The sequence below is a fragment of the Centruroides vittatus genome, unplaced genomic scaffold (genome assembly GCF_030686945.1).
Source record: "Centruroides vittatus isolate TY-2023 unplaced genomic scaffold, ASM3068694v2 contig_221, whole genome shotgun sequence".
NCBI classification, from domain to species: domain Eukaryota; kingdom Metazoa; phylum Arthropoda; class Arachnida; order Scorpiones; family Buthidae; genus Centruroides; species Centruroides vittatus.
In genome coordinates this window covers 629,596-653,916 of record NW_027121377.1, presented here as the reverse complement: position 1 = coordinate 653,916, position 24,321 = coordinate 629,596, and the positions used below count along the sequence as shown (strand labels likewise).

The window sequence follows — 24,321 nt, the reverse complement described above, 5'->3', positions numbered from 1 at the left end:
AAATTGTTGCTTGAATATTTTGTGTTTAAAATATTTTGAATAACAAAAAAACTCTTTACACAGGACACTTTGTATGAAAAATAATTTTCACTCTATTGAAGTATTGAAATTTTTCAAAATTGTGTTGTAATTTACAGTTATTTATCTATTTGTTTCAAATATTTATATACAGTAAATATGACTGACCCTGCAGTTATTACAAATACCAAATGAATAGCCAAAATCTTTATTGGGTCTTTGGGGTTAAATTATTACTGAGCAATTTGATGAGATGAAGATTGCCAGGCTGCCAGCTGTTGTTAGATATAATAATTAATTAATTAAATTTAAATTTCGGAATATTCTGCAAGAAATTTAATTCATCTATTGTTACATTTAACAAGAGATGGTGACTCGGCAGCGTGCCTTCTGCTGAATTTCTTAGTAATTTTTTATCCCCATTGTTTGTTTAGTGTTTAAATATTTAATTAAATTGTCTAACGAAAAGAAACTAAAAGCTGAATTTGAGAATATTATGAAATTTTTTGCCCATTTGTTGTATTGGTATACAAAAGAAATCAAATTGGAAAAACATTTGACCATATTTTAATAGTTATACGCTTTTTTTTTAATTTTTTTGTATCATTAGTCTGATGGTAAAAGATTTTGAAAGTAATTTTTATTTTTGATTTTTACTGAGCTCAAATTTCTGTTAGACAAAAATACAGTATGTCAAAAAAGTTACCGTGTCTTGAGAAATTGTGTAATGACATTGAAGTTATGCATACAGTATTGCATATGATACCTGTAGCTTGTATGCAATACCGTTTGATCAACTGGTAGCAAACAGATGACTTAGTGGTCTCCTGTGCAGTACCAACATAACCTTAATGAACTGCAAATTTCTCACTGCAAGGTAACTTCTCGGACACCCATATTAATAATCCGATTTATTCGAGTGTTTCCGCACAATGTTTTCGATTCTCAAATAACAATAACATTACTCAATTAATTTGAAAAGTGTTAGTCCAGTTTATAAGAGGTTGTTCTATTTTTACTTGTCAGATAGTTAAATACTGTTTTAATTTTCATTTAAAAACATTTACAAAATAGGCTGAATGATTCGGTTCCACTCATAACAGTTGTATTATTCCATTATTTTGACCAAATTGCTAATTGGTTTGTTAAGAAATTTTTTAATACTGTATCATTTGTTTCTTTTTTGTGTAAGTTGTAAAATGTCTAACTGTAAAGTACACTCTAATCAAACAAATATTTTCTAGCTTGTCAAAACATCTTGTGGTAACTATTAGACAAGACTAACATAATACAAATTTGCTCAGAAATGTACAGAGATGAGAATAATTTTGCCTTTGTTACTTAGGATATAGTTGGTTTAGAACAGATAAGGCGACAGAATAACTTTTAGAAAATGCTTTAAATTTAAAGAATAGAAAGCAATAAAATACATAATTTTAAATTTGAAACCAATAAATTTTTTAATGAAAACCAAGTATATATTTTTATTAACATATTTGAACGACTTGATAAACTTATATCAATCAAACAATCAGGCTGATTTTTATCAGATTTTGTTCATTTACTTTAATAGTGAGGTTGAGGCTGAAGTTTTAAACATGAAAATGTGTATGTCGGACATTCAGTGCCACTTTCCTGTAAGCCTAGAAGTTTGACAATGGTGTTTGGAATGTTGAGCATGATTCCACTGACTTTCCAAACACCATTACCAAACTTCTAGGCTTACAGGAAAGTGGCGCTGAATGTTCAATGTACATGTTTTCCCATTTAAGACTTCAGCCTCGATCTTGCTAATGTAGCCTGATAAGAGACTTGTAAATATGTCTAACAAACTTGTGTAATTTTCTTTATTTTTTGTGTTTGTCTTTGACAGACAACAGTGTTTAAAAAGATATATACTGTATCCATGGTAAAGTCTTTATACACTGACGTGTGTAAGCAATGCACAATGTACATTACATGGTAACGAATGCAGCACAAAGAAAGGAAAACAAAAAATGCACTTATTCTGAACATGTGAGAAATGTACAAGAGCAGAAGAATGAATGCTTGGGAGAGACATCCATGCTTGATGTACATTTTAGCATTTTGTGCTTTCTATTCATGCTATTCATATGGTGTGTCCTTTTGTACTAAATCAGTTGCAATCTTTCAACTTTGTTATTGGCTCTTTTTCCAATATTGCGCATTGCTTTCAATATGGGTGCGCTAACTTCTGCTAAGGATGCGAGTGGTCTCGTCTCGTCTTGCCTCACAGTGTGTAATGACCTTACTTCAACTGTATGTCACGTTCATAACTGTAGCTAGCTATCTGCATTTGTCAGTTATGTGGTGTATAAGGACTTAGCTATCACAAATACATACAGGGTTCATAGTAACTTTCAATTTTTTAAAATTTTCCCTAGGTTGTTACTACAGTTTTATAAGGTAATGAGATATTTAAGCTTTATTATTCAATTATTAAAGTAATTTTATATTAAACTGTTTGAAAATGATAGTTAAATTTTATAAATTATGATTGCAAGAAATTTGTAAGCAGAGGAAATATGAGGGTTGAGAGACTAGCAACATCTTCAATTATATAAAATTAGTTCAAGAAGAGTTGGGATAATGTAACCAGTTTTGAAAAATAGTAAAAATATTTTATTTTAATTATACTCATTCGTCTTTCAATATAATCACTGTCTCTATACAAATGGATTTCTTCTCATTTTTTAAATATGCTTTAGTAATAGTTGTGATGCACATATGGCAATTAGACCTATTTACGATGACGAAAGTGCTTTCTCCATAAATATGAATATTTTAGAATTATATCTGTTTAGAGGCATTCTGGAGGGCAGAATAGATAGGAAAATTGTAGGATTTTGCTCAAAAGGGATCTATTTAAACAAATGAAAACTTCTCATGAAATAAAGAGTGCATATTTTTCTCAAGATGCAATGTATACACATTGCCATTACCTGTAGTCAAAGAGGTAAATGTAGCAAAAAAGTCATTTGGGATGGCAGAGTTTTTTATTATGTAATCTTCGAGATTAAAACCAATATACGAGCAACAAAAACTGGCAGAGCTCGGCAGAAGTTTTCTCAAATGCTTTGCACAAAATCATCACTTCACAAAATTATCGAATGAAATTGCATCTTACAAATTTTTAGAATTTTTGACAATAACTTAATAATTAATTGATATGATACTATTAAAATATGTTTATCCGTAGCTTTGTAATTTGTGCCAAAAAGTCATTTATGGTGGTGAGAAAAAGGTAAATAAAGTTAGCCCATTGGCACTTTGGATGTTACTAATGAATGCTGTCTAGTAGAGGAAAGTCCTTTTGCGAGGCTGCTGGCACTCTTATTATTTATTATGAACATAAATAAAATATAGGAGAGGTGGATTATTACTGAATATTTATGGAGGTGGATTATTACTGAAAGTTAATTTAGGATTTTAGCTCTGATAGAAAAATAGATTTTTGTCATCTTAAATAGGTCTAATTGTTGTGTGTGTGGTGCATCATTTAGGAATCACCAATTCATGCCGTGTTCACTGACAATATTTCAAATTGAGAGTTTCATAATCTAGATTTCTGGCTGGTGACTATACGGGGGTGTTCAAAAAGTATTGGATTTTTATTTTTCCCGCATAAACCAATGACGCATGGAAGGCCTCCTTCGGTGAAGATGTGGCGGGGACAGTCATGCGCAGTCCTGAATTTTTTCCCACCCCAGGAAGCATTAGTTGCTGGCACTCGGCCTATGAGTGAGGACATGTAGTGAGTGCTCGTCGGATTCCATTAAGTTGGAAAATGACTGAACAACATGAGCAGCGATATTGCATCAAATTTTGCCAAAAGCTTGGCGATACCCAAGCAGAAACCATTTGCAAGATTCAATAGGCTTTCGGGGGATGATGCCATGAGCACCACACAGATAAAGAAATGGTACAACTGCTTCAAAGATGGCCGCACATCAGTGGACAGCGAACCGCGTTCAGGCAGACTCTCAACAAGCCAAAAAATTGAGACTGTCGTTGAGTAAGTGCAGACTTTGATCATGGTGGATCATCGTATCACGGTCAGAGAACTTCGAATGAGACCGCTGTCTACTGATATGCTCCTGTCTCATTCGAAGTTCTCTGACCGTGATACGATGATCCACCATGATCAAAGTCTGCACTTACTCAACGACAGTCTCATTTTCCGGCTTGTTGAGAGTCTGCCTGAACGCGGTTCGCTGTCCACTGATGTGCGGCCATCTTTGAAGCAGTTGTACCATTTCTTTATCTGTGTGGTGCTCATGGCATCATCCCCCGAAAGCCTATTGAATCTTGCAAATGGTTTCTGCTTGGGTATCGCCAAGCTTTTGGCAAAATTTGATGCAATATCGCTGCTCATGTTGTTCAGTCATTTTCCAACTTAATGGAATCCGACGAGCACTCACTACATGTCCTCACTCATAGGCCGAGTGCCAGCAACTAATGCTTCCTGGGGTGGGAAAAAATTCAGGACTGTGCATGTCTATCCCCTCTACATCTCCACCAAAGGAGGCCTCCCGCATGTCATTGGTTTACGCAGGAAAAATAAAGTTCCAATACTTTTTGAACACCCCTCGTAGATTAAGAGTTACTGTACTTTTTGTATTTGCCAACCTGGTCTAATGTTGGAGTAGGAAATTCTTGTATTGAAGTGAAGAGCTGAGTTATGAGTTATTGAATTTGTCATGATGTGTCTGCACAAATTGTCATGCTTAAACTAAGTGCATGATTTCATGCACTTAGTTTAAGCATGACAAAAATATTATTAGAATTAGTTGCAAAACAAAAATGTATTAGAAAATAAAAACACAAAATGGGATAATTAATATGGAGAGAAATATAAATAATGAACATAGACAGGGAATGTAACGGTTACTTGGGAATTTTAATGCCGCAAAATGGTAAGCAATTGTTATTTATTACAAAAACTTAAGAAAAGCTGAAAATCTGAAGAAAAGAAAATCAAATGAGAACAAGCTTAGTCAAGCTGATCTGATAGCACAGTCCACAAAAGTGAATCAAATATTAATTTTTTTAAAACTAAGTTTTATAAATTTTTGGAATCAAGAAGTTGTTGCACATGTCCACGCACATGTGCAATAAATGGATTGAACGGAACATAACACTTAGGTAACGGAAGTGAAGTCATTGTGCATGTGTGTGGACATCTGACAGATGGACAAAAGTCTTAACATGATCACTTCTCCACTATGGTGGAGCATGCTAAACATGGTAGAAAGAATTATATCGACAAAATTGTTTGATAAACAAATAATCCTTCGAAAAAACCTTTAACTGGCGTGAGGTATGATTAATTGTCCACGCTAACGTTTTCGGATCCCTCCTGGGTCCTTCTTGAAGCTACGTTCGTTTGTAATGATCTGTTAGAATGAAGATCAGCCATTTTTGGAATGAAATTTGAACTAGCAAACTTCAAAATCCAACAGGAATCACGTGCCACCAGTTTTGAAAATTAAAGTCATTACATAATGACCGGTATCTTATAAAGATGGTTGATGTAATGTATTTTTATACAAATAAAATCCATATTAGTGGGTCGGAAGTCTGAGAAAAATGTGCATTATGACCCGTTGTTTGATAAACAATTGCTTATTCTTGGTGCTGTTATTGGTGAGTTACTTCTCAAGTTCTGGATTAACACAGGCACTATTTGCATTCTTTGTAAAACAACATGGATGTATATTCAATTTTTATGACAATTTTAAATGTATAGGACATTGTAAATAAGCATCTATATCATACATGACTTTGTATTTGAGTTAAATCCAGAAATAATGCATAATGAATACTGAATTTAATTAAACTTGAGATTTGAATCTTAATCTAGCCTTAACTTGAGATAGCCGTTAGAGCAACACATATTTCCAAATGTTCGATCCTTTTTGTCTTTTTATGCAAAAGAAACCTATCCGGTTTCTCTTTCACCCACTCCATATAGTAGTTCAAACTTTGTCAAGGTCAACAAAAAATTTCGGCGTTTCGTTACATTCCATAATTTTTGAAACAACTTTTTGTGCAGAGTTGCAAAAATGGATCAAATGTTTGAAAATCATTTTGCTTTAAATGACAATTATATTGAAAAATGAATGTGTGTGAAGTTGATAAAGAATATGTATGATTAAAATAAGTGGTCTTTACTACTCATCATATTGTTCTCTCTCTTTTAAAGCTATTTTTATACAAATGGAGTTGTCATCATTTGATTATTTAGTACCAGGCAACATTTTAAAATAATTAAAAATAGATTGATTTGGATGCAATCAAACAAACATTTGATAATAAGAGTATTTATTGATAGATTAACAAAGAAATATTTTGATTTTTATTTGGAAAATCAAATAGATTTTGTGAGCAGATAATGAAATTTAATTCATCTCATCTAAAACTTGTGAAACTTGTAATTTGTCTCATCTAAAACTCATGTGAAAATTCATCTCATCTAAAACTTCTTGTCACACTTGAAGTAAGATGAAAGTCAAATATAGGGAATGTAAAAATTAGAAGATTATAATTTGAAGTTTTCATTTTTGCTTTTTCACACGAAATGTATCTATGTTTGTAAATATTATTTGTGTTTCACTTAATACAATGGTATGAATTATTTGTTCTGACTAAATGGTTTTAGTACAGTGAAAATTAAACATTTTTCTAAGTTTATTTGATTTTAGAACTGGGGTCCTTAATGATAACATGTAGATTAGTGAAATAAGTTAAAATATTTGGGACAATATCTATTCAGATATAAATATATGTTCTTATTCAGAGAAATTTCTGTTTTCTTAACAAGCATATTGCTTCGATCACCTTTGCAGAATTATATCGGCAAGCCTTTCCCAGCACTGAGTCTCTGGACCACGTGGTCGCTATGAAAGCTGGGGCGTCGCCTTCTTTTCCGCCTTCCCGACACGAAAGGGAGCCGCATGCCGGCATAGATCTCACGTTTCCCCCTCCGGCTCTCGTTCCTCTCTCTAGGAACTCTTCTTCTTCTTCCTACCAAAGTCAGCTGCACTATTCACCTCGCCTTCCTCCCCACCATCTCCGATGGTCTTCCGGAGTGGCGCACTCCTCTCTGTATGCCACGGGACGGAGGAGACCCGGCGTCCCCGAGAAATCTCTCCCTTTTTCTCACTACGAACTGAAAAAGTCTAGTAGTCTGACATCTGGCGGAATGCGGATGCCCTCCACGCCCTCTGCTCCCAGTCTCAGCCACCCCAGTCCGGCTCCTGGCTCGAGGGGAACCGACGACCTGGAGGCGTCCGACAGTATTACGGACGACGACGACACACTCTCTTCAGGCCTCAGTGGTGAATAAAATTCTTTTACTCTTGCAATTTGTTTGGCATCTTGTGATGTATTTTTATTGTTTTTCTCTTTTGCCTTTCTTTCTTTAAACTCTTGAATTTATTTTTTTACATTTTTCTTGTGATCGATATTGTTTTTTGAGCTCATTCCATGTCTGATGCAATAAACCACGTGAATTTAAAATTAAATCCCTCGTGGAATTTATTTTTATTGTCTTACAAGCTCTTCCTTTTATAATAATTATTTTGTATTAATATTTTTACATGAATAATTAATAATTTTTTATTTAAAACAGAAACGAATAAGGATTTGATATGGAATGTCTCAATGAAATGAATATCGTAAACCTTAAAGAATTGTGCAGGATTCCAAATTTAAATAATCTTATCTAAGAAACTGTCAGAATACATTAAAGTTAACTAGGGATACACATTCTAAATAATGAATTTTGTACGACACATTTGTTTTATTATGAATTAATTATCCCTTTAAACATTATAATAATTTAGTTACTTTAAAAATAAGTTGTTTGGTTAGCCGTACTTAAAATGAAAGTTATGAAAGAAAGTTGGAAGGTGTTGCCAGTGTAATAAATGTATAAGTGTGGGCAGTCCTTGGCATTTGGCCAACTCGCTCTTTCATACATAATGCTTTTATACTCTTAAGTTGCTTTTGCCAGATTTGGACTTCTGTACGTTTTTGGCCTATGCATATATGGCAATTAGACCTTGCATGCAAAAGTCTACTTTTGTGTTAAGGCCAAAAAACGAAATTGATTTTAATTAAACGTTTCTTAATAACCCATGTTCCTAACTTCATCTACATTTCACACGTATTTGTAATAATAACAGTGCTAGGAGTCCCACAAGATAGCATTCCTTCTCTTACAGTGCACTACCATTGGTTATGTCCAAAATGTTGATGGAGTAACCATGTTTCTTTTCCCATTTGTTGCTATTGTGAACAATATTTTGGCACAGAGGTGCAAAGCTCTGGGTATGTGCATTCTAATTATTTTATTATAACAATTAATTATTAAATTATTATTGAAAAATGTATGCATTTTGTAAGATAGTGTCAGTCTTGAAGGTTAAATAATAAATCCAGCATCCCAAATGATCCCTTTTTTTTCTAGACCTCTTTATTTGTGGGTAGTTGTGATGTGTGCATGCCACTTTCCATGAGAGAAATGCATTCTTTATTTTGAGAAAGTTTTGTGTGTTTAAATAAACTCCTTTTCAGTGAAATTATGCAATTTTCTTACCTACTTCAACTGTCAGGATGCCACCAAGTAGATACCCGGCTAAAATATTTCTTTTTTATGAAGAAAACACTTTCATCATCTTAAATAGATCTAATTGTCTTGTGTAGATCTAATTGTGTGTGAAAAATTTCAAGCTGTGGAACTGCAAAGCCATTTTGAGTTTTGATACTGGCAAAAGTTATTTTGGAAAATTAATTGTGTTATCCGTTTTCTATTTAATCTACAATTTTAATGTTTTCACTGACATTTATACATTATCATATTTTGTCGTAAAAAGTAAAACTTTCCTATCTTAATAAGAGATTTTTTTTTAAGTTTTTTTCTTAGCTTCCTTTAAGTGAAATTCGTTTATGACTCTTAAGGTGCGACTATGCAGACGAGAATTTAGAGCGAGCGAGAGGTTGTGAGTGATTTAGTTTTCTCAAAGGAAAACCATGCACAAGCGAGAAGCAAGAAATAATGCTGGCAAGAGCGAATTTCTGGTTCTCGCACATATCTGACAGGTTTTGATATTTATCTCTTCTCGCCACATATTCTCGCTCGCTCAGAAAATTTGCTTGCTCACGTCTGTATAGTCACACCCTTAAAGTCTGATGTAATTCTATTATTTGACTTTCATACGTGATTTTTAGCAGGGCTGTGGAGTTGTGTATAAATCTACTGACTCCAACTTCAACTTTGCCATCCATCTGACTCTGACTAGGGACGGTCTTGTTACCAAAATAGGCCCAGGAATTCTGATATCATCACGTGACCTCAGACTAAAAGATTCAATAAATAGAATTCTAATAAAGATAGAATGTAGAAACATTTTTATTCCAAAGTTAAAAGACTCCTCTAAGTAATGACACAGTCAATATACAATAATTTTTACTTTCCTGGCTGTTATATATAACAAAGTGTAGCGATTGGTCAAAAAATGACCCCTCTCAAATTTTCACATTTTTGGACTCAGGACACACTGAAATTTTGAAATATGCAAAAGATTCAGTTTTTTTCTGTATGTATGGACTGTGTGAGGGGCATGATTTTATTCACCCCTGTTTGAAGCCTAATAACTTTTGTGGTTTTTAAATCCAAGTCAGATGTTTTAACACAGAAGTTATTAAGCTTTAAAGTGGTTGAACTAAATTGTGCCTCCATACACATTCTAACTTTGCAGGCGAGAACATCTTAATGGATTCTACTGTACTATTATAAAATGACAAAAAACTTTTTTTTTTTTTGAGGATAGAGATGAGTTTTATAAAAAAAATTTGTGAACGATGATAATGAGTAAAATATTAAATAGTAAAATATCTGACCACATCCTGTTAATGCTATTAAATTTTGGTTCTTTATTAAAGAACCAAAATTTAATAGCATTAATGCCTCTTATACACAAGTTACTGTGCCAAATTTCATTTCTTAAATTTTACCCATTCAGAGATGATATTTAATATCACAGAACACAGAATAAAAAAATTAAACAAATTAGATTCCAGCACGCACACGCACACACACACACACACACACACACACGAACTTTCCCCTTTTATTTGACATTTTTTGGGTTCAGGAGGTTTCCAAATGTGCAGATTTGCAAAAAACTCAGAGGGTCAAATTTGACATGATTCCAATACTCTTCTGTCTTATATACGTTACCAGCAAAACCCAATTTTATGCCAAACTAGTTTTGCTTAGGCTAAACTAGTTTGGTGTAAGCGTGTCAGACCAAACTAGTTTAGAATTATTATTCAAGTATATTAATGTTAAAAGAAAATTAAAAGGCAATCAATTAGATGAACAATATTTATTCAAACATAGTCTACTTAATTATAAAAAACGGGGTTAATGTTACCTTAGATATCGAAGGTGGCAGCTCGTCTCTGATTCCAGCGATCAGAAGACAGGGAACAGTGAGGACCTACATTCTAACCTAACCTAACGTATTCTAATAAATTACCATGATTATTAGCAACCAAATTATTAGAATAGGTTACATTAGGTTAGAATGTGCGTCCCCACTGTTCCCTGTCTTCTGATCACTGAAATTGGAGACGAGTCGCCATCTTTGATACCTAGGGTAACATTAACCAAAACGGTATTGATTAGAAGTGACACAACACTTATACAAAACTGTAAAATAAAAATAAGCTAATCAGTACTTATCAGTTTGTATTTTTTTTTTTTTTTTTTATTAAGCCATGCACTTTTAAAGGTAATTAACTTGAAAATATTTTCAAAAATCCAAACAAAATAATAAAAATAACTTTTAAAATCAAACTAAAATTAAAAATGAACTTATTTGTGTTTTATGATGAACTTAAATTAACCATTAATATATTTAACCATTAATATACTTGAATAATAATTCTAAACAAGTTTGGCCTGACACGCTTATGCTAAACTAGTTTGGCCTAGGCCAGGGATGGCAAACCTTTTTGAGTCTGCGTGCCATATTTTAAGCATACTTAGCTTTAAAGATGTTAATGCGTGCCAAAGTCTTAGACTTCAAATAATGATATTTACAGAAATTAAATGAATACGCTTTAATTCAAATAAATGTAAAAAAAATCTGATTTAAAAAAGGATGATCAGGTGATAAACAGAAAGGATGATTGAAAAAGACAGCAATCATATGATAGACTATGTGCCAGATGATTTCTCCAACGTGCCACTTTGGGCATGTGTGTCATAGGTTCGCCACCCCTGGCCTAGGCAAAACTAGTTTGGCATAAAATCGGGTTTTGCTGGTAACATATACATAACAAGTTGGAAAGTAAAAAGGATTCAGAGTTGGAGGACTTTTGATGACTCCAACTTCGACTAAAACACCAAAACTCCACAACTCCGACTCCACAGCCCTGGTTTTTAATTGCCCCATTCAAAAGTTGGGGACTACCTAACTACTAGTATTTTATATAAACAAGTTGTTTATATTTTTACTTTTAATATGATATTTGAATTCATTTTTATTTTTTTGTCTGGTATTCAAAATTAAGAGAATTTACACATTTTGTTGAATTTCTGAAAACTAATGGACACATTTTAATGAAGTTTTGCATGGATATGCAGTTATATAAGAGAAAAAATATACTATACAACAGTCATGGCATGCACTCATGATTGTCAGTAAGGCTCATTAGTGCAGGAATATCCAAAACCTGCATTGCAAGATCAAACATAAAATGACTCTAATATGAGGTATGGTCACCTCTCATAGTCATACAGCTCTTACATTGCAATGTCATACTGGAAACAAGACAGCTGATAAGTCCCTGTGGCAGTCAGTCCCACTCCTGCAGCAGTGCACTTTTCAGCCCATGGGTGGTTCTCGGAGAAGAATTGCAAGTTCCAATTGCCCTCCCAAGAGCATATCAGACATATTTAATAGGGTTTAGGTCCAGTGATCTGGCTGGCCAGTCCATCCAGCGAACATCCTTACTTACAAGATAATCGTCAACCAGGTGAGCCCTATGTTGACAAGTGTTGTCATCCATAAAAATGAACTGAGGACAATTGCTCCCCTGAAAAATCGAACATTTGGCTGTAAGATCTCATCCCTATATCTCTCACCTCAGCCTCTGTTAAACACATGGAGATATGTATGGCTGTCTAAAGCCCTGGTCACACTATGCGATTTCCAGCCGCGCGGGCGACTGCAACCGCAACGGCTGTTCCCGGTTAACTAGTAATCCTCCCTCGAAAACCGGCGCGACTGCCAACCGCAACTAGAAACAAAAAGTTTGTTCTGCTTGCGACGGTTGCAAACGCGCATCCAATTAGAAAATGTCTTTGTGCCACGTCATACTTTGTGTTCTTTATTTGTCAACATATCTTGATTATAACATTTGTATTAACTCAGTTTCAGTACATTTAAATGCTGTATTTGATAGAAATCAAATCTGAATTTATAAAAGTTATTGTTAGATTTATTTTAAAAAGTTTGATTACTTTTAATAATATACAATTGAATAAAATAAATGCTTATATAAAAGAAAAAATATATCGTTTATAAATGAATTAAATCATTCAAGCTTTCCTCTAAACAACACTTAACCTCCAATATTCACTTTTATATTGATAAATATAGCATCCAAAACTTCTGGGATAATGACTAATATCGAATTATGGGCCACTCTAAATTGGTATATCAAACTACGAAACGTTTCACCTAAATTATATATAAGTATAAATTATATTCATACGGATATATCCCCTATAACCTTCGGCATCCGAAAGCCTTAATTCATTCATCAGCTGGTGAAAGCACTATTGTTTAGCCCGTTGATTTTTATTTCGCCAAGTTTTAACCCAGCATGAACGTTTTTTCTTATTTTTCTCTTCATATATTCTTGCCAGCTCTAACAAAATTAGCGCCTTTTTTCTTTTATTTATTCCAGAAAAGGAACTGCTGGCTATTTTAATAAGGAAAGTAGCTAAAATTCTGTAAATACTCTTAAGTAGAATGTAAAATGTCGGTAAACTCATGAAAGTAGACAAAAACAAGCTACTGTAGTTTTATTGGTTTATTATAGGGTCACGTGTTTCCAAGTTGCAACGTCAACGAACAATGTCTGACCACAAGAAGACGCGCGTGACTCGCGCTTGTTGCAGTTGCGGTCGCCTGCGCAGCTGGAAATCGCATAGTGTGACCAGGGCTTAACACGATGCCTGCCCAGACCATGACACCTCTACTGCCATAGCTGTCCCTTTCTCAGATGTTGGAAGAAAGGTTTCAGGTCCCAGGTTCTCTCCAGATTAGGGTTTCTCAAACGGGATCCCGGTCATTTTTTTTAACCTGGGAAATCCTGCAAATTTCTTAAAAATTCACTTTTTTCTTATTTTGTGTTAAAGTTCAGGAAATTTTTCAAATAGAAAGCATAATTAACTCATAAAACTGTCAGAATAAATTTGTATTTATTAATTTTAAACCTACTTATTAGTTTTTTAAATTTTTTTCTCGTTGTGGCATGTTACAAATGGTCAATAATCAATGCACCAGGACTCTGAAAATTCTTTACTTGTCAGAACCTGTAATATCTGGAATAATTGTGCTTATGCTGTCTTAATTTTTAACCATGCCCAGTAGCTTTAATAACTGCATTATGCCAGATTGTGCAAATTGGCAAGGATGCAAATGAGTTATAAAGTTTTTCTTCATAAACCTGATTATTAAAGACAAACGAACTATCGAATTATCGGCCTACAAGCTTAATACCGCTATTAATTAAAGCAGCCAAGGTAGACAAATCAAGAATACTAGAGAGCAAAAGAAGTACTACAATCTCGAAAACGAACTAGAAATCTTCCAGGCTACAGGTGAAAAACACATCTGTCTTCTCTTAAATGCATAAACACGATTCCACCCACATGAATTGAATTGGAAAGGGCATTCTCGGTAGCAGGACTTTTGATTACTAAAATAAGAATCAGAGTGAGTAATGGGAGTATTGATCATCTTTGCTTTTTAAAATCTTATAATACAAAATATTATTGTAAATTTTTATAATGTTTTATTTAAAAAATGAAAATTAACTTCTAAGTTAGAAGTTTGATCTAAATTAATTTTTTCTTTAAATTTTCAACTCAAGCCAGTCTTTTTTTTGTTGTTGTTGTTGTATGCAGTTTTCAGCAAACTTTAATAAATTTTTTTTTAGTGAACATTTTTATGTAATTCAAAGATAATTTTTAATATATATCTTACACAGCATAATTAATGTGATTTTGGAGGTTGTAGAACGTATTACATTACTTTAAAAAATGAAAATTAATTATATCATTTGATTTCAAGCTATTTTGTATATCTTAAAAATAATTAATTCTATCCCGGGATTTTCTGGGATCCTGGAAAACAGTTCACTTTTATCCCGGAATCCCGGGACAAGCAAAAGACCGGGAAACAAGAAACCCTACTCCAGATGAAGGTGCTTCAAGAATCTGTGTCCATACTGAATCATGACTCGTCTGTGAAGAGTACTGTACCCCACTGAAGTCTGGTCCAAGACTGTCTGCACCATGCTAAATGCACTCTCTTGTGTGCTGAAGTGAGTAAGATGCAAACAGCAGGTCTTCTGGCAAAAAGCCCTTTGTCATGAAGCCTCTGGAAAATGGTAACCCTTGAAACTCAGGTTCTAGTGGTGGCATGCAGCTCACAAGATAGCTGTAAAGCTGTAGCAGTCCTGTGATGCCTTGCTGAAAGTGCCAAATAATGATCTTCATTGACCATCATGGCTCTTGGATGACCATACCCAGGCCCTTTCCATATGGATCCGGTTTCCTTAAACTGTTTCCACAAATTGCAGATGACAGTGGATATCACAGTGAGCTCTGTAGCAACTTGCACTTGTGATTGCTTGCCTCCAATACCACGATTCTCTACCTTGTTTTGTCATTAAGAAGTTTGTGACTACTCATGTTGCCTGATTGCTTGTGAAATTGAACCAACTCTTGCAACAAGAAAAACAATGAATGTCACCAAGGAGTATGAACAAACTAATCATGGACAAAGCCATATGTGCTTTTCATGCCCTCTGCTGTGAAAACTCTGCCCACCCACTATAAGTTTACGTATTCAACACTAAAAATTTGCATTCTTATTCAGTGGCATAATTTGTACTTTCGGTTCATTATTTTTTTATTAAAATCAACAAAACATCCAAATTCTCTTAATTTTGAATAACAGTGTATATAAAAGGGAATGATTAGTCAAAAAAATGACCACCAAGATTTTTACATTTTTGGACTCAGGAGACCTTCAATTGTTGAGAAATGCCAAAAAAAAATTTGGGGGTTTTTATATGGATGTGTGTGGAGGTGACACAATTTTGTTCACCCTCTTTGAAGCTTAATAACTTGTGTACTTTTTGTTGAAAATTTCTGAAGTTTTGCAGGGAGGTTTTTTTATTAGGGAGATTCATGCTATTAAATTTTGGTGATTAAAGGTTGAGGGAGTGGGGAGATAAAGGGTGTTGTGTGTATCTTCAATAGGGTCAGACTTAATGATGATTTTACTCATTATTAGCATTTACAATTCTTTATAAAACCTATCCCTACTCTGAAAATTAAGCTTTTCGCCATTTTATAATAGTTAAAAATATTAAAAAATTTTAATAAAATATGATAACAGATATGTTGCCAGGAAAGTTAAGCAATGCAGTGCTGGATTTTTTTCTAGTATGGATACCAAACTTCTAATGAGTGTACTTTTAGTTTGTTCTAAAACAGAAAATGGGCATTTTGTCTTTGCCTTTAATATTTGTTAAAAATATTCAACAAATGGCACACCTGATCTGCTATAACTTGTTCTTTAAATTCAACAGAACTACTTACCAACAACAATGGGGTGTACCTATGGGAAGCCCAGTCACAGGGGATCTCTGCGAGCTTGTGGTCAGAAAACTAGAAACACAAGTCATTTCTTCTCAATGCTCACATATCCTCCTTTACCAAAGGTATATTGACGATATCCTTATATTATGGAATGACATCCCGGATATTCAAGCCTTGGTTGACACCTTCAACGACAACCCGTATGGATTGACGGTCGAACTGGACCAAGCCCACCATACCCAAGCACACTTCTTGGACATTTAAATCACTATAGAGGGATTTTCCATCAATACACAAGTCTATCACAAACCATCTACCGAACCTTTATATATACCCACATTCTCCTGCGATCCTCCGCAGTACAAGATGGCAGCCTTTAAGGCATTATTCAAAAGGGCACTCACTCATTCCTACTCACAGGTCTGCCTTCAACTCTGAAATGTGTCACATCAAGAATATAGCTAAACAGGATGGATTGCATGCAAAAACAACTTCGAGGCACTACGACTTCTATCCACTCACACCTCTCCTTCCAATGGTTCCCCACCTAAAAATGTACCACTCACATACAATCCGGCACTGAAGTCCATATACTACCAAATAGCGAAGAAAAAGGATATCTGCTTAGCTTTTAGGAGATGTCCAACTATTTTCGAGTGGCTTAGGAACGGAAAAGACTCCTGATAGAAACAGACTTCTGGGAATATACTCTGTACCCATCGTTGACCACAGAGATAACAGCGAAGCCATCTACATTGGATCCACCAAACGCAACATACAAATGAGGATTAATGAACACAAAGCAGACATATTACATCATAGATAAAATATTGCCCTAGCAGTCTATACATCTGACCCAGAGATAGAGCGTCTATTCACCCATGCCAGAATTATTCACTCCATGTTTCAACAAGATCACTCAAATGGCTCGAAGCTGTATACATATTACTCAACACCCACAGCAATACACACTGTATTAATTTTAAAAATGAAATCAAGTTATCATCAGCTTGGGATGCCTTCCTTAACAAATCCCTGTAGTAGCACTATACTCTCAATGCGCAAGTCTAATATGACAACATTGGCTACACATGACAGCGTTCCAGAATGCAATTTTTTTTCTAAAACAACGGTCAACTTTGACGGGATATTTAAATTTTTAGAACACAGAATTCCTTTACGCCTGAGGAAGAACCCAACAAGGTTCGAAAATGTTTGCGAAGTACTCTGATTTACTGAGAGAAGAAGCACACCGGTCAAAGGCACTTTAGTTGTTTATTTTATTTATTTTATTAAAAATATTCATCTACAAAGATAAGTGGAAAATAGAAGACAGGAGTAGGAACATCCTTGATAAAAGTGAGAGCTTTTATCAAGGATAAAAGTGAGAGCTTTTATCAAGGAAGGATGGGAAATACTCCTTTTTAAAGTACAGACTTTATCAAAAACTCTGTTGGTTCATTTGTTTTCTTGACATTAGAGAATATAAGGTGTTGGTTGAGGCTTTCCATTGGCAATTCAAAATAATTTCCTTATACTCTGACTAATTGTGAATGAATGGTAGTAACTGAAGCTTTTAGTGTTTTTGCTTAAAGATGCTTTTCCTTATTCATACACTCCTCAGAAGTGAAATTGCAATACCATGAAACCACGCATGAAACCACGCATGAAACCACATGCAAATTACAGACTAGTAGAGGTGACAGAAATATGCAAATGATTAAGTTTGTTTACACATCAGATCATCTGGTACTCAGTTTTGGGCTATAAACACCAGCATCCAACTTGGGCCATTAATGCTATCAGTGATGGTTTGTGGCAGCTGAACTTTTGAAAAAGCATAGAAAATGCTTTGAAGACAACAGTGAACTGAATACCAGTAATGGCTGTGGAATGAGATTGTATCCGGGAGCTGCATGACCTTGGTTTTTCAATATGAACAATTACTACAAATGTTGGGCACAATGTGAGTACCATCCAGCAATGTGTGACATGATGGACATAGGAACATCTGTGAACATACCAGAGTGGAGGTGGACTGCACTGGTGCACGACAAAGCACAGACCAACAGATTTTCCAAACAACCTGTTGCCTGGCACATTTGAACCATCTGTCACCCTCAATGGGTGCATCTGTATCCACCCAAACTACTTACAATATGTTGCATGAAGTCAGGCTGAACATATGATAACCAACAACAGGGGTGACATTGATCACTTGATGCATGGCTGTACGCTTGGTATGGTGGTGTTGTCATTTCACCTGGACCACTGAATGGCGTTGAGTATTGTTTACAGATGAATCATGATTATGTCTATGGTAGACTGATGGATGTCATGATATCCTTGGGAATGCTACATGCCAGTCCTTTTCTCCAAGCATCCCACATTGAGCATTGTGGTTTGAGGAGGCATTATGTTCAATCAGCAGACAGCCCTGGTGCATATTTCCAGTACTCTGACAGTGGACCAATATATCACACAAATTGTGGAGAATGTGGTTCAGCCAATGGTGCAAGCCACACCTCACACGGTATTACAACAAGACAATGTTTGACTGCACATTGCAAGATGAACTCTCACCAGTCTCAACAGAATTTGCATTCTTCCCTGGCTGGTAGCCTCTCCGGATCTCTCTCTCATTGAACACTTGTGGGACTTTGTCTGTCATGAGTTGCACCAAGGGCCACCACCACATACCATAGATGACATTGGTGCCACAGTGGACACTGCATGGCAAGGGATATGTCATGCAATCATTAATTGTCTCATTGATAATATGCCGTGCTATATAGCAGGGGTGGCCAACTTTTGTGCACATAAGATCTACTTTTTATCGTAAAAATGTGTCGCGATCGACTTGTTGTCATAGGCATACTCTAAGTGGGGAGGGGGAAGTGTGAAATACATACTTATGTTTATACACTGTTTCAGTACGAAGTGCACTCACTGCTTATCGAGTCATAACTGCATGCATACAGTTGCGTTCGGTTACAAATATAATACATTAAGTCAAGACATCGCTAGCGATCGACCAAAATTGGCTTGGCGATCGAACCGGTCGATCACGATCGACTTGTTGGCCACCCCTGCTATATAGTGACCTATACAGCTACTTGTGGGGGCCATATTCTTTACTGAATAAACAGGTGTCTGATTCATATCTTTGCCATTTATATCTGTTTTGCAATATGCATGTGGCTATGTGCATTTCTGCATGGCGTTCAATTTGCTTTTGAGGAGCATATTTTATTCTTCAGTACTGCAGGCTCAACTGCAGAAGTTTAGACGTTAGATCCAAAGTGCTAGCATTTGATGTCTTTAAACACCAATAAATTGTTAGAATTGTTTGCTGTTTTGTATCTCAATGTTCCTTCATATAATTTTTTATTTCAACATGTGTAACAAAATATATTTTGGAGTAGATCATTAAAAGCATGTTGTTTCGATGTTCAACATTAATTAATATAAGCTAATTTTGTCAGAATAATAATGCATTGTAACATTATGATATATCATTTGTGTATGTATTAGTAAAGAATTTTACTGGTTTAGCTTTTGATCCCTTTGTAAAGTAATACCAATAATAATGATAAATGGTTTAAGCATTGTTCAATTTATGTCAATTGTGCAATTATTCATTTTGTTTTCTTTGTGCAGTTAATTTTTTAACTATAAATGCTTTGCTTCTTGAATCTTCGTATTAATAGTGATTTTTGCACATAAATTTTACATTTTGCTTTGTAATCACTAATAAGTAACACCTCTAAGTCTTTAAGCCTTTAAAATTTCTGGTACTGTTTAAAGATAATGACAAACAAACATTTTCAATCCTTAACCTAGATCTGCTTCAAGTTCAAAAGTTGTTCCAGTTTACCTAGAAAGTTGTAATCACTAAAAGACTAACACAGATACATCAAGCTAAATATAACTTAAGGATGTTGCAGAATAAAGTTCTGTGCAACATTCAGTGCTTCAGGTTTTCTTCTCATTTCTTGCAGAACCTTGGAATCTGTACTTTAATTATATGTGATCAGAATATTATTTTACCATGATATACCTATTATTTATTTATTTAAATGATTCACATACTTGGCATGGCATTTCATGTGATGTGTCGTTGGTAGCAATGGCACATGTAGTAGATATTTGGTCATCATAACAGAGGCTAAAGGCAGAAGAAGCTATTTTCTGACACTCGACACACCTTAGTTTTATCCAAACAAATGCAACAAATGGAGATACAGTTTCTGATCAAGGAAAGACGTAGGCCAGCCTAGATCTTGTATGCATATTGCATTTTTGTTGAGAAGTCTTTGTCCATCCATTTTATGGTTTCAACCTGTTGCTATGTGATTTGACATCTCAAAACAAGTTCTTAAATTGTTGATGTTTCATGTCAGACGACACTACCCATAGAGATGTCAAACATCATCCAGCATCTATTTTCTATTCATGCAGATTGTCTCATCACTTCAGAAGTTTATAGAAGCTAAAGATAATAGATAAGTATATGTAACAATTACTGGATATTATTGTAAATTTGCCCTGTTCAAAAGCAATCCCTTGGGTTTATTTTTGGTACCATATTCAGGATAGAAATTTGGTGCTAAAAATTTGAGATGACAATTTTCTCCTAAGTAAGAGACAAGATGCATTCACTGAATCATAGATTGTTAGCAATAGGCAGTTTATCTCATTCTTGAATATTGCACTGTGCAATTTTTAGAGGGGAAAGTGTAAACCAATTTAATTTCATTGTAAGTGCCTTTATTTGGTTTTGTGGTACTGTTTTGGAAAAGAAATCTGTTTGTAACATTAAAAATAGAAATTGACTTCTGTTTTTAGTGCCGGATTGTGGCATGGGTGACATTATTAGTGGGGCTTCTAGAATTTAAAAAAACAATGAGTCTAGAAACTGTGTTTTCCTCTCTGTGATGGGTTTCCATCAAAAGCAACTCATCTAGGGCAGTCAAGAAAACTCCCAAGAATTTGCTTAGTTTTCATTAATAATCAAATTTCAAAAGATAAGCATGTGGACATATTTTTATCATCAGTATAAGTTTTAGTAGATGTTATTAAAAGCAAAATTGTTTAATCTAATATGTAATGTTCTTCATTAGATATGACATTTTTCCTGTCAATTCTAACAGTTTTTCAGTGCCTTATAAAAAATCATCAGATTTTGATTTAAAGAAACATTTTTGTGCTTGTGAAAAACTTCTTTGTGAATTAAAACTGTTTTGAAGGGCTTGGAGGAGGTAGTAATGTGTGTGCGCACCAAACTGTTACTATTGGGACAAGAGAGAATTTTTCAATTAAGCTGTTTCAAATTTTGTTGGATGATTACTACAATAGGGGATTGAATGTTATTGGGTAAGAAAAGAATGCCCTTTCCATTTGTCAAATATGGACGATTTTTTCAGAGTTTTTTTACAATGTTTTTCTTCAATTGCTGACACTACAGAGTAGCATTTACTGTTTCCTTGACAATTTACAATGCAATAGTTTCTTTGTAATACATCGCACACAAACTTTTGAGGATGAAGACCACACTTTGGTACGGGAGCTTGAATAACCTTTGGATCTAGCCACTGTCTTTTACAAATGACATTAGCATATAATACCATTTCTCATCTCCAATTACCATTGTCTGGAAATAGGCTTTGCTGTTGCCTATTAAGAAGTGAAATGTATATGGATAATCAATCTGCGCAATTCTGTTCGGTAGACATACATTTAAATCATATACCTCAATTGTTTGTTTTTACTATTTAGTGTAACCTCTTAACTATTGTTTATTGAGACATTCCAAGTTTTTCTTTGAAGTCTTTTTATGATTTTATTTTGAAGTGGTGGTGTTTTGCATTAATAAAGAATTTATTTTTACACTTTGTCCTTCAGGACATTCTGTTCCTTGACTTGTGTGCAATCCAAATTCCATATGGTGCTACTAGGACAGTGAGAATATGGTTACATAATGCAAAAACTCTCTACCTTAGTATTCATCCAGTAGAAAAAACAAACATTTTCTTCTACAACCTGCTTCAGATCATAAATTTCAAATAGATGGAATGACTAATGTTTTGGTGTTCGAATGTGTCAGGTGCAGAAGAGCTTATACAAAACTTCAAATTTAAAATCCTTTAAAATTGACCAATAGGATGCGTCCAAATGTAGAAATTGTAAAACGGTTTTCATAATATGTCCAACAGAATCTGCCATGCTTGTCAAATGCACCTCTCTTTAAAATATATGCATTTTCCTTGTCTTTCTGCTTTAAAAATCTCTAGCACTTCCAGTACTTTGAGTTGGTCCATGTTTGTTATCATTCTAATTAGCCCATTGTATATTAAGTTAAATTTCATCCTGCCCAGCATATATCAACAGGGCAGTGATTTGCCTGCCTTTATTGCCATGCATTCGGTTAAGCACTTTTTAAGGGATTTCACAATTGAACCTATGTAGATTAAGTATCTCGGGAACCTTCCATCTCTGACAGTATCTTTCTTACATATGCCTGGTTTTCTGTTGTAGTTGATTAGGTCTTTTTATTTCTGAGCATTTTAAACATAGGGACTATGTCTGTATGTTAATCTTGTGCCTGCATATAATGCCATTTCCTTATATATATATTATGTATGTGACAATTGTAAGCCACCACATTATGGGAAGATTTAGTTTCTCATAGTGTCAGGTTTTCTATGGGAGCATCTTTAGGTGTGCTATCTGGTTGTGTTTCTTTCGTTTTTTGTCTAAGGGCTAATTTATAGGTCAAGTCCTTGGAGTAGCCATTCATAGTAACGATGTCTGCAATGCAACTCATCTACTTATTCACATTGCAGTACTATGGATGATGATAAGCTCTCTTCATAGGTGGTATGAAGTCAAAACACAGAACGCACAACCAATAACCGGCAGGAAAATGTCAAAATGGCAAACACTTTCGATGCCCTTCCTGGTGCTATGAAGGCACTACTTTGTAGTTAAATGGATTGTTGGACAAAAATTAAACTTCACTCTGACACCGGGGATGAAATACTAAAATACTGAACCTGTTACCGGTGTAATTTGCGTGAAAAAATCTTCTTTTCACAAACGTTTTCGAGCTTTCCAAACAGCTCTTCTTCAGGTAGAGAAAAATTTGGACGAAACGCTTCGAAAAATGGAACGTAGATATTTAAATAAAAAACTGAATCTAAAAATGGAACGCCTCGAGAAAATCTGTTTTCTGGTAGTTCGAATAGCCCTGTTGAGGCATAGTAGCCTTATCTTCTTAAGTAGAGGTTCACTACCAGGTGGGAGATGTATGCGAAAGAACGACATCGGATATAGATAATGTCAGTTATTCATTTTTCTCTACCTGAAGAAGAGCTGTTTGGAAAGCTCGAAAACGTTTGTGAAAAGAAGATTTTTTTCACGCAAATTACACCGGTAACAGGTTCAGTATTTTAGTATTTCATCCCTGGTGTCAGAGTGAAGTTTAATTTTGCTTAGCATTTAGCTATGCTGGCTAATACTTATCGTAAAAAGCTCTTACGCCTGGTTAGGGCTAGAGCTAAATTACAATTCCTAACGGAATGCAAAAGGAACGGTCTATATCCGATGTCGTTCTTTCGCATACATCTCCCACCTGGTAGTGAACCTCTACTTAAGAAGATAAGGCTACTATGCCTCAACAGGGCTATTCGAACTACCAGAAAACAGATTTTCTCGAGGCGTTCCATTTTTAGATTCGGTTTTTTATTTAAATATCTACGTTCCATTTTTCGAAGCGTTTCGTCGGAATTTTTCTCTACCTGAAGAAGAGCTGTTTGGAAAGCTCGAAAACGTTTGTGAAAAGAAGATTTTTTCACGCAAATTACACTGGTAACAGGTTCAGTATTTTGGATTGTTGGAGTTGGCCAGTATGTATAATGGAATAAAGTCTGGTTTGTAATAGTTCTTTGTGTCAAAACACTTCTTGTTGAAAGAAAAGTCTATATCTAAAAAATGTGTACTGTTTTCCCAATTTGGTCTAACTCCAGAATTAGTCCATATGGGTTGTCATTTATTGCGTGAAATCATCGATGTTAGGCTTGGCTATCCAAATATAGCAAATGTCAAATTCTCCATGTTGCATATGCTCTTTTCGGTTGCAATTTCTAATTCTGAACTGTGCTTTCAGCAGAAGTATTCTTTTTTGGTTTCATTCATCCCAGGGAGGAGAGCTTCAATGTCTGGCATGATAAGCTCCATCTTCAGTTCACATGTTCCAGGGACATACATCAGACAATTCTTCAAAACATCTATGAGGTATGGGGGTGAGGAAATCCACGAAAACTTGCACATCTCTTTATGTTTTTGGCTTTTGGCATTTAAAAATT

At 34.8% G+C, this 24,321-nt stretch overlaps 1 protein-coding gene across 1 annotated transcript in view; it reads left to right on the top strand.

Annotated features, from left to right (window-relative positions):
* Window positions 1-24,321, top strand: part of RhoGAPp190 (Rho GTPase-activating protein 190) — a 144,701-nt gene that overhangs the window by 76,927 nt on the left and 43,453 nt on the right. Inside the window, 1 exon segment of the mRNA XM_067265321.1 lies at window positions 6,888-7,379. Coding sequence (XP_067121422.1) covers window positions 6,888-7,379 — 492 coding nt within the window.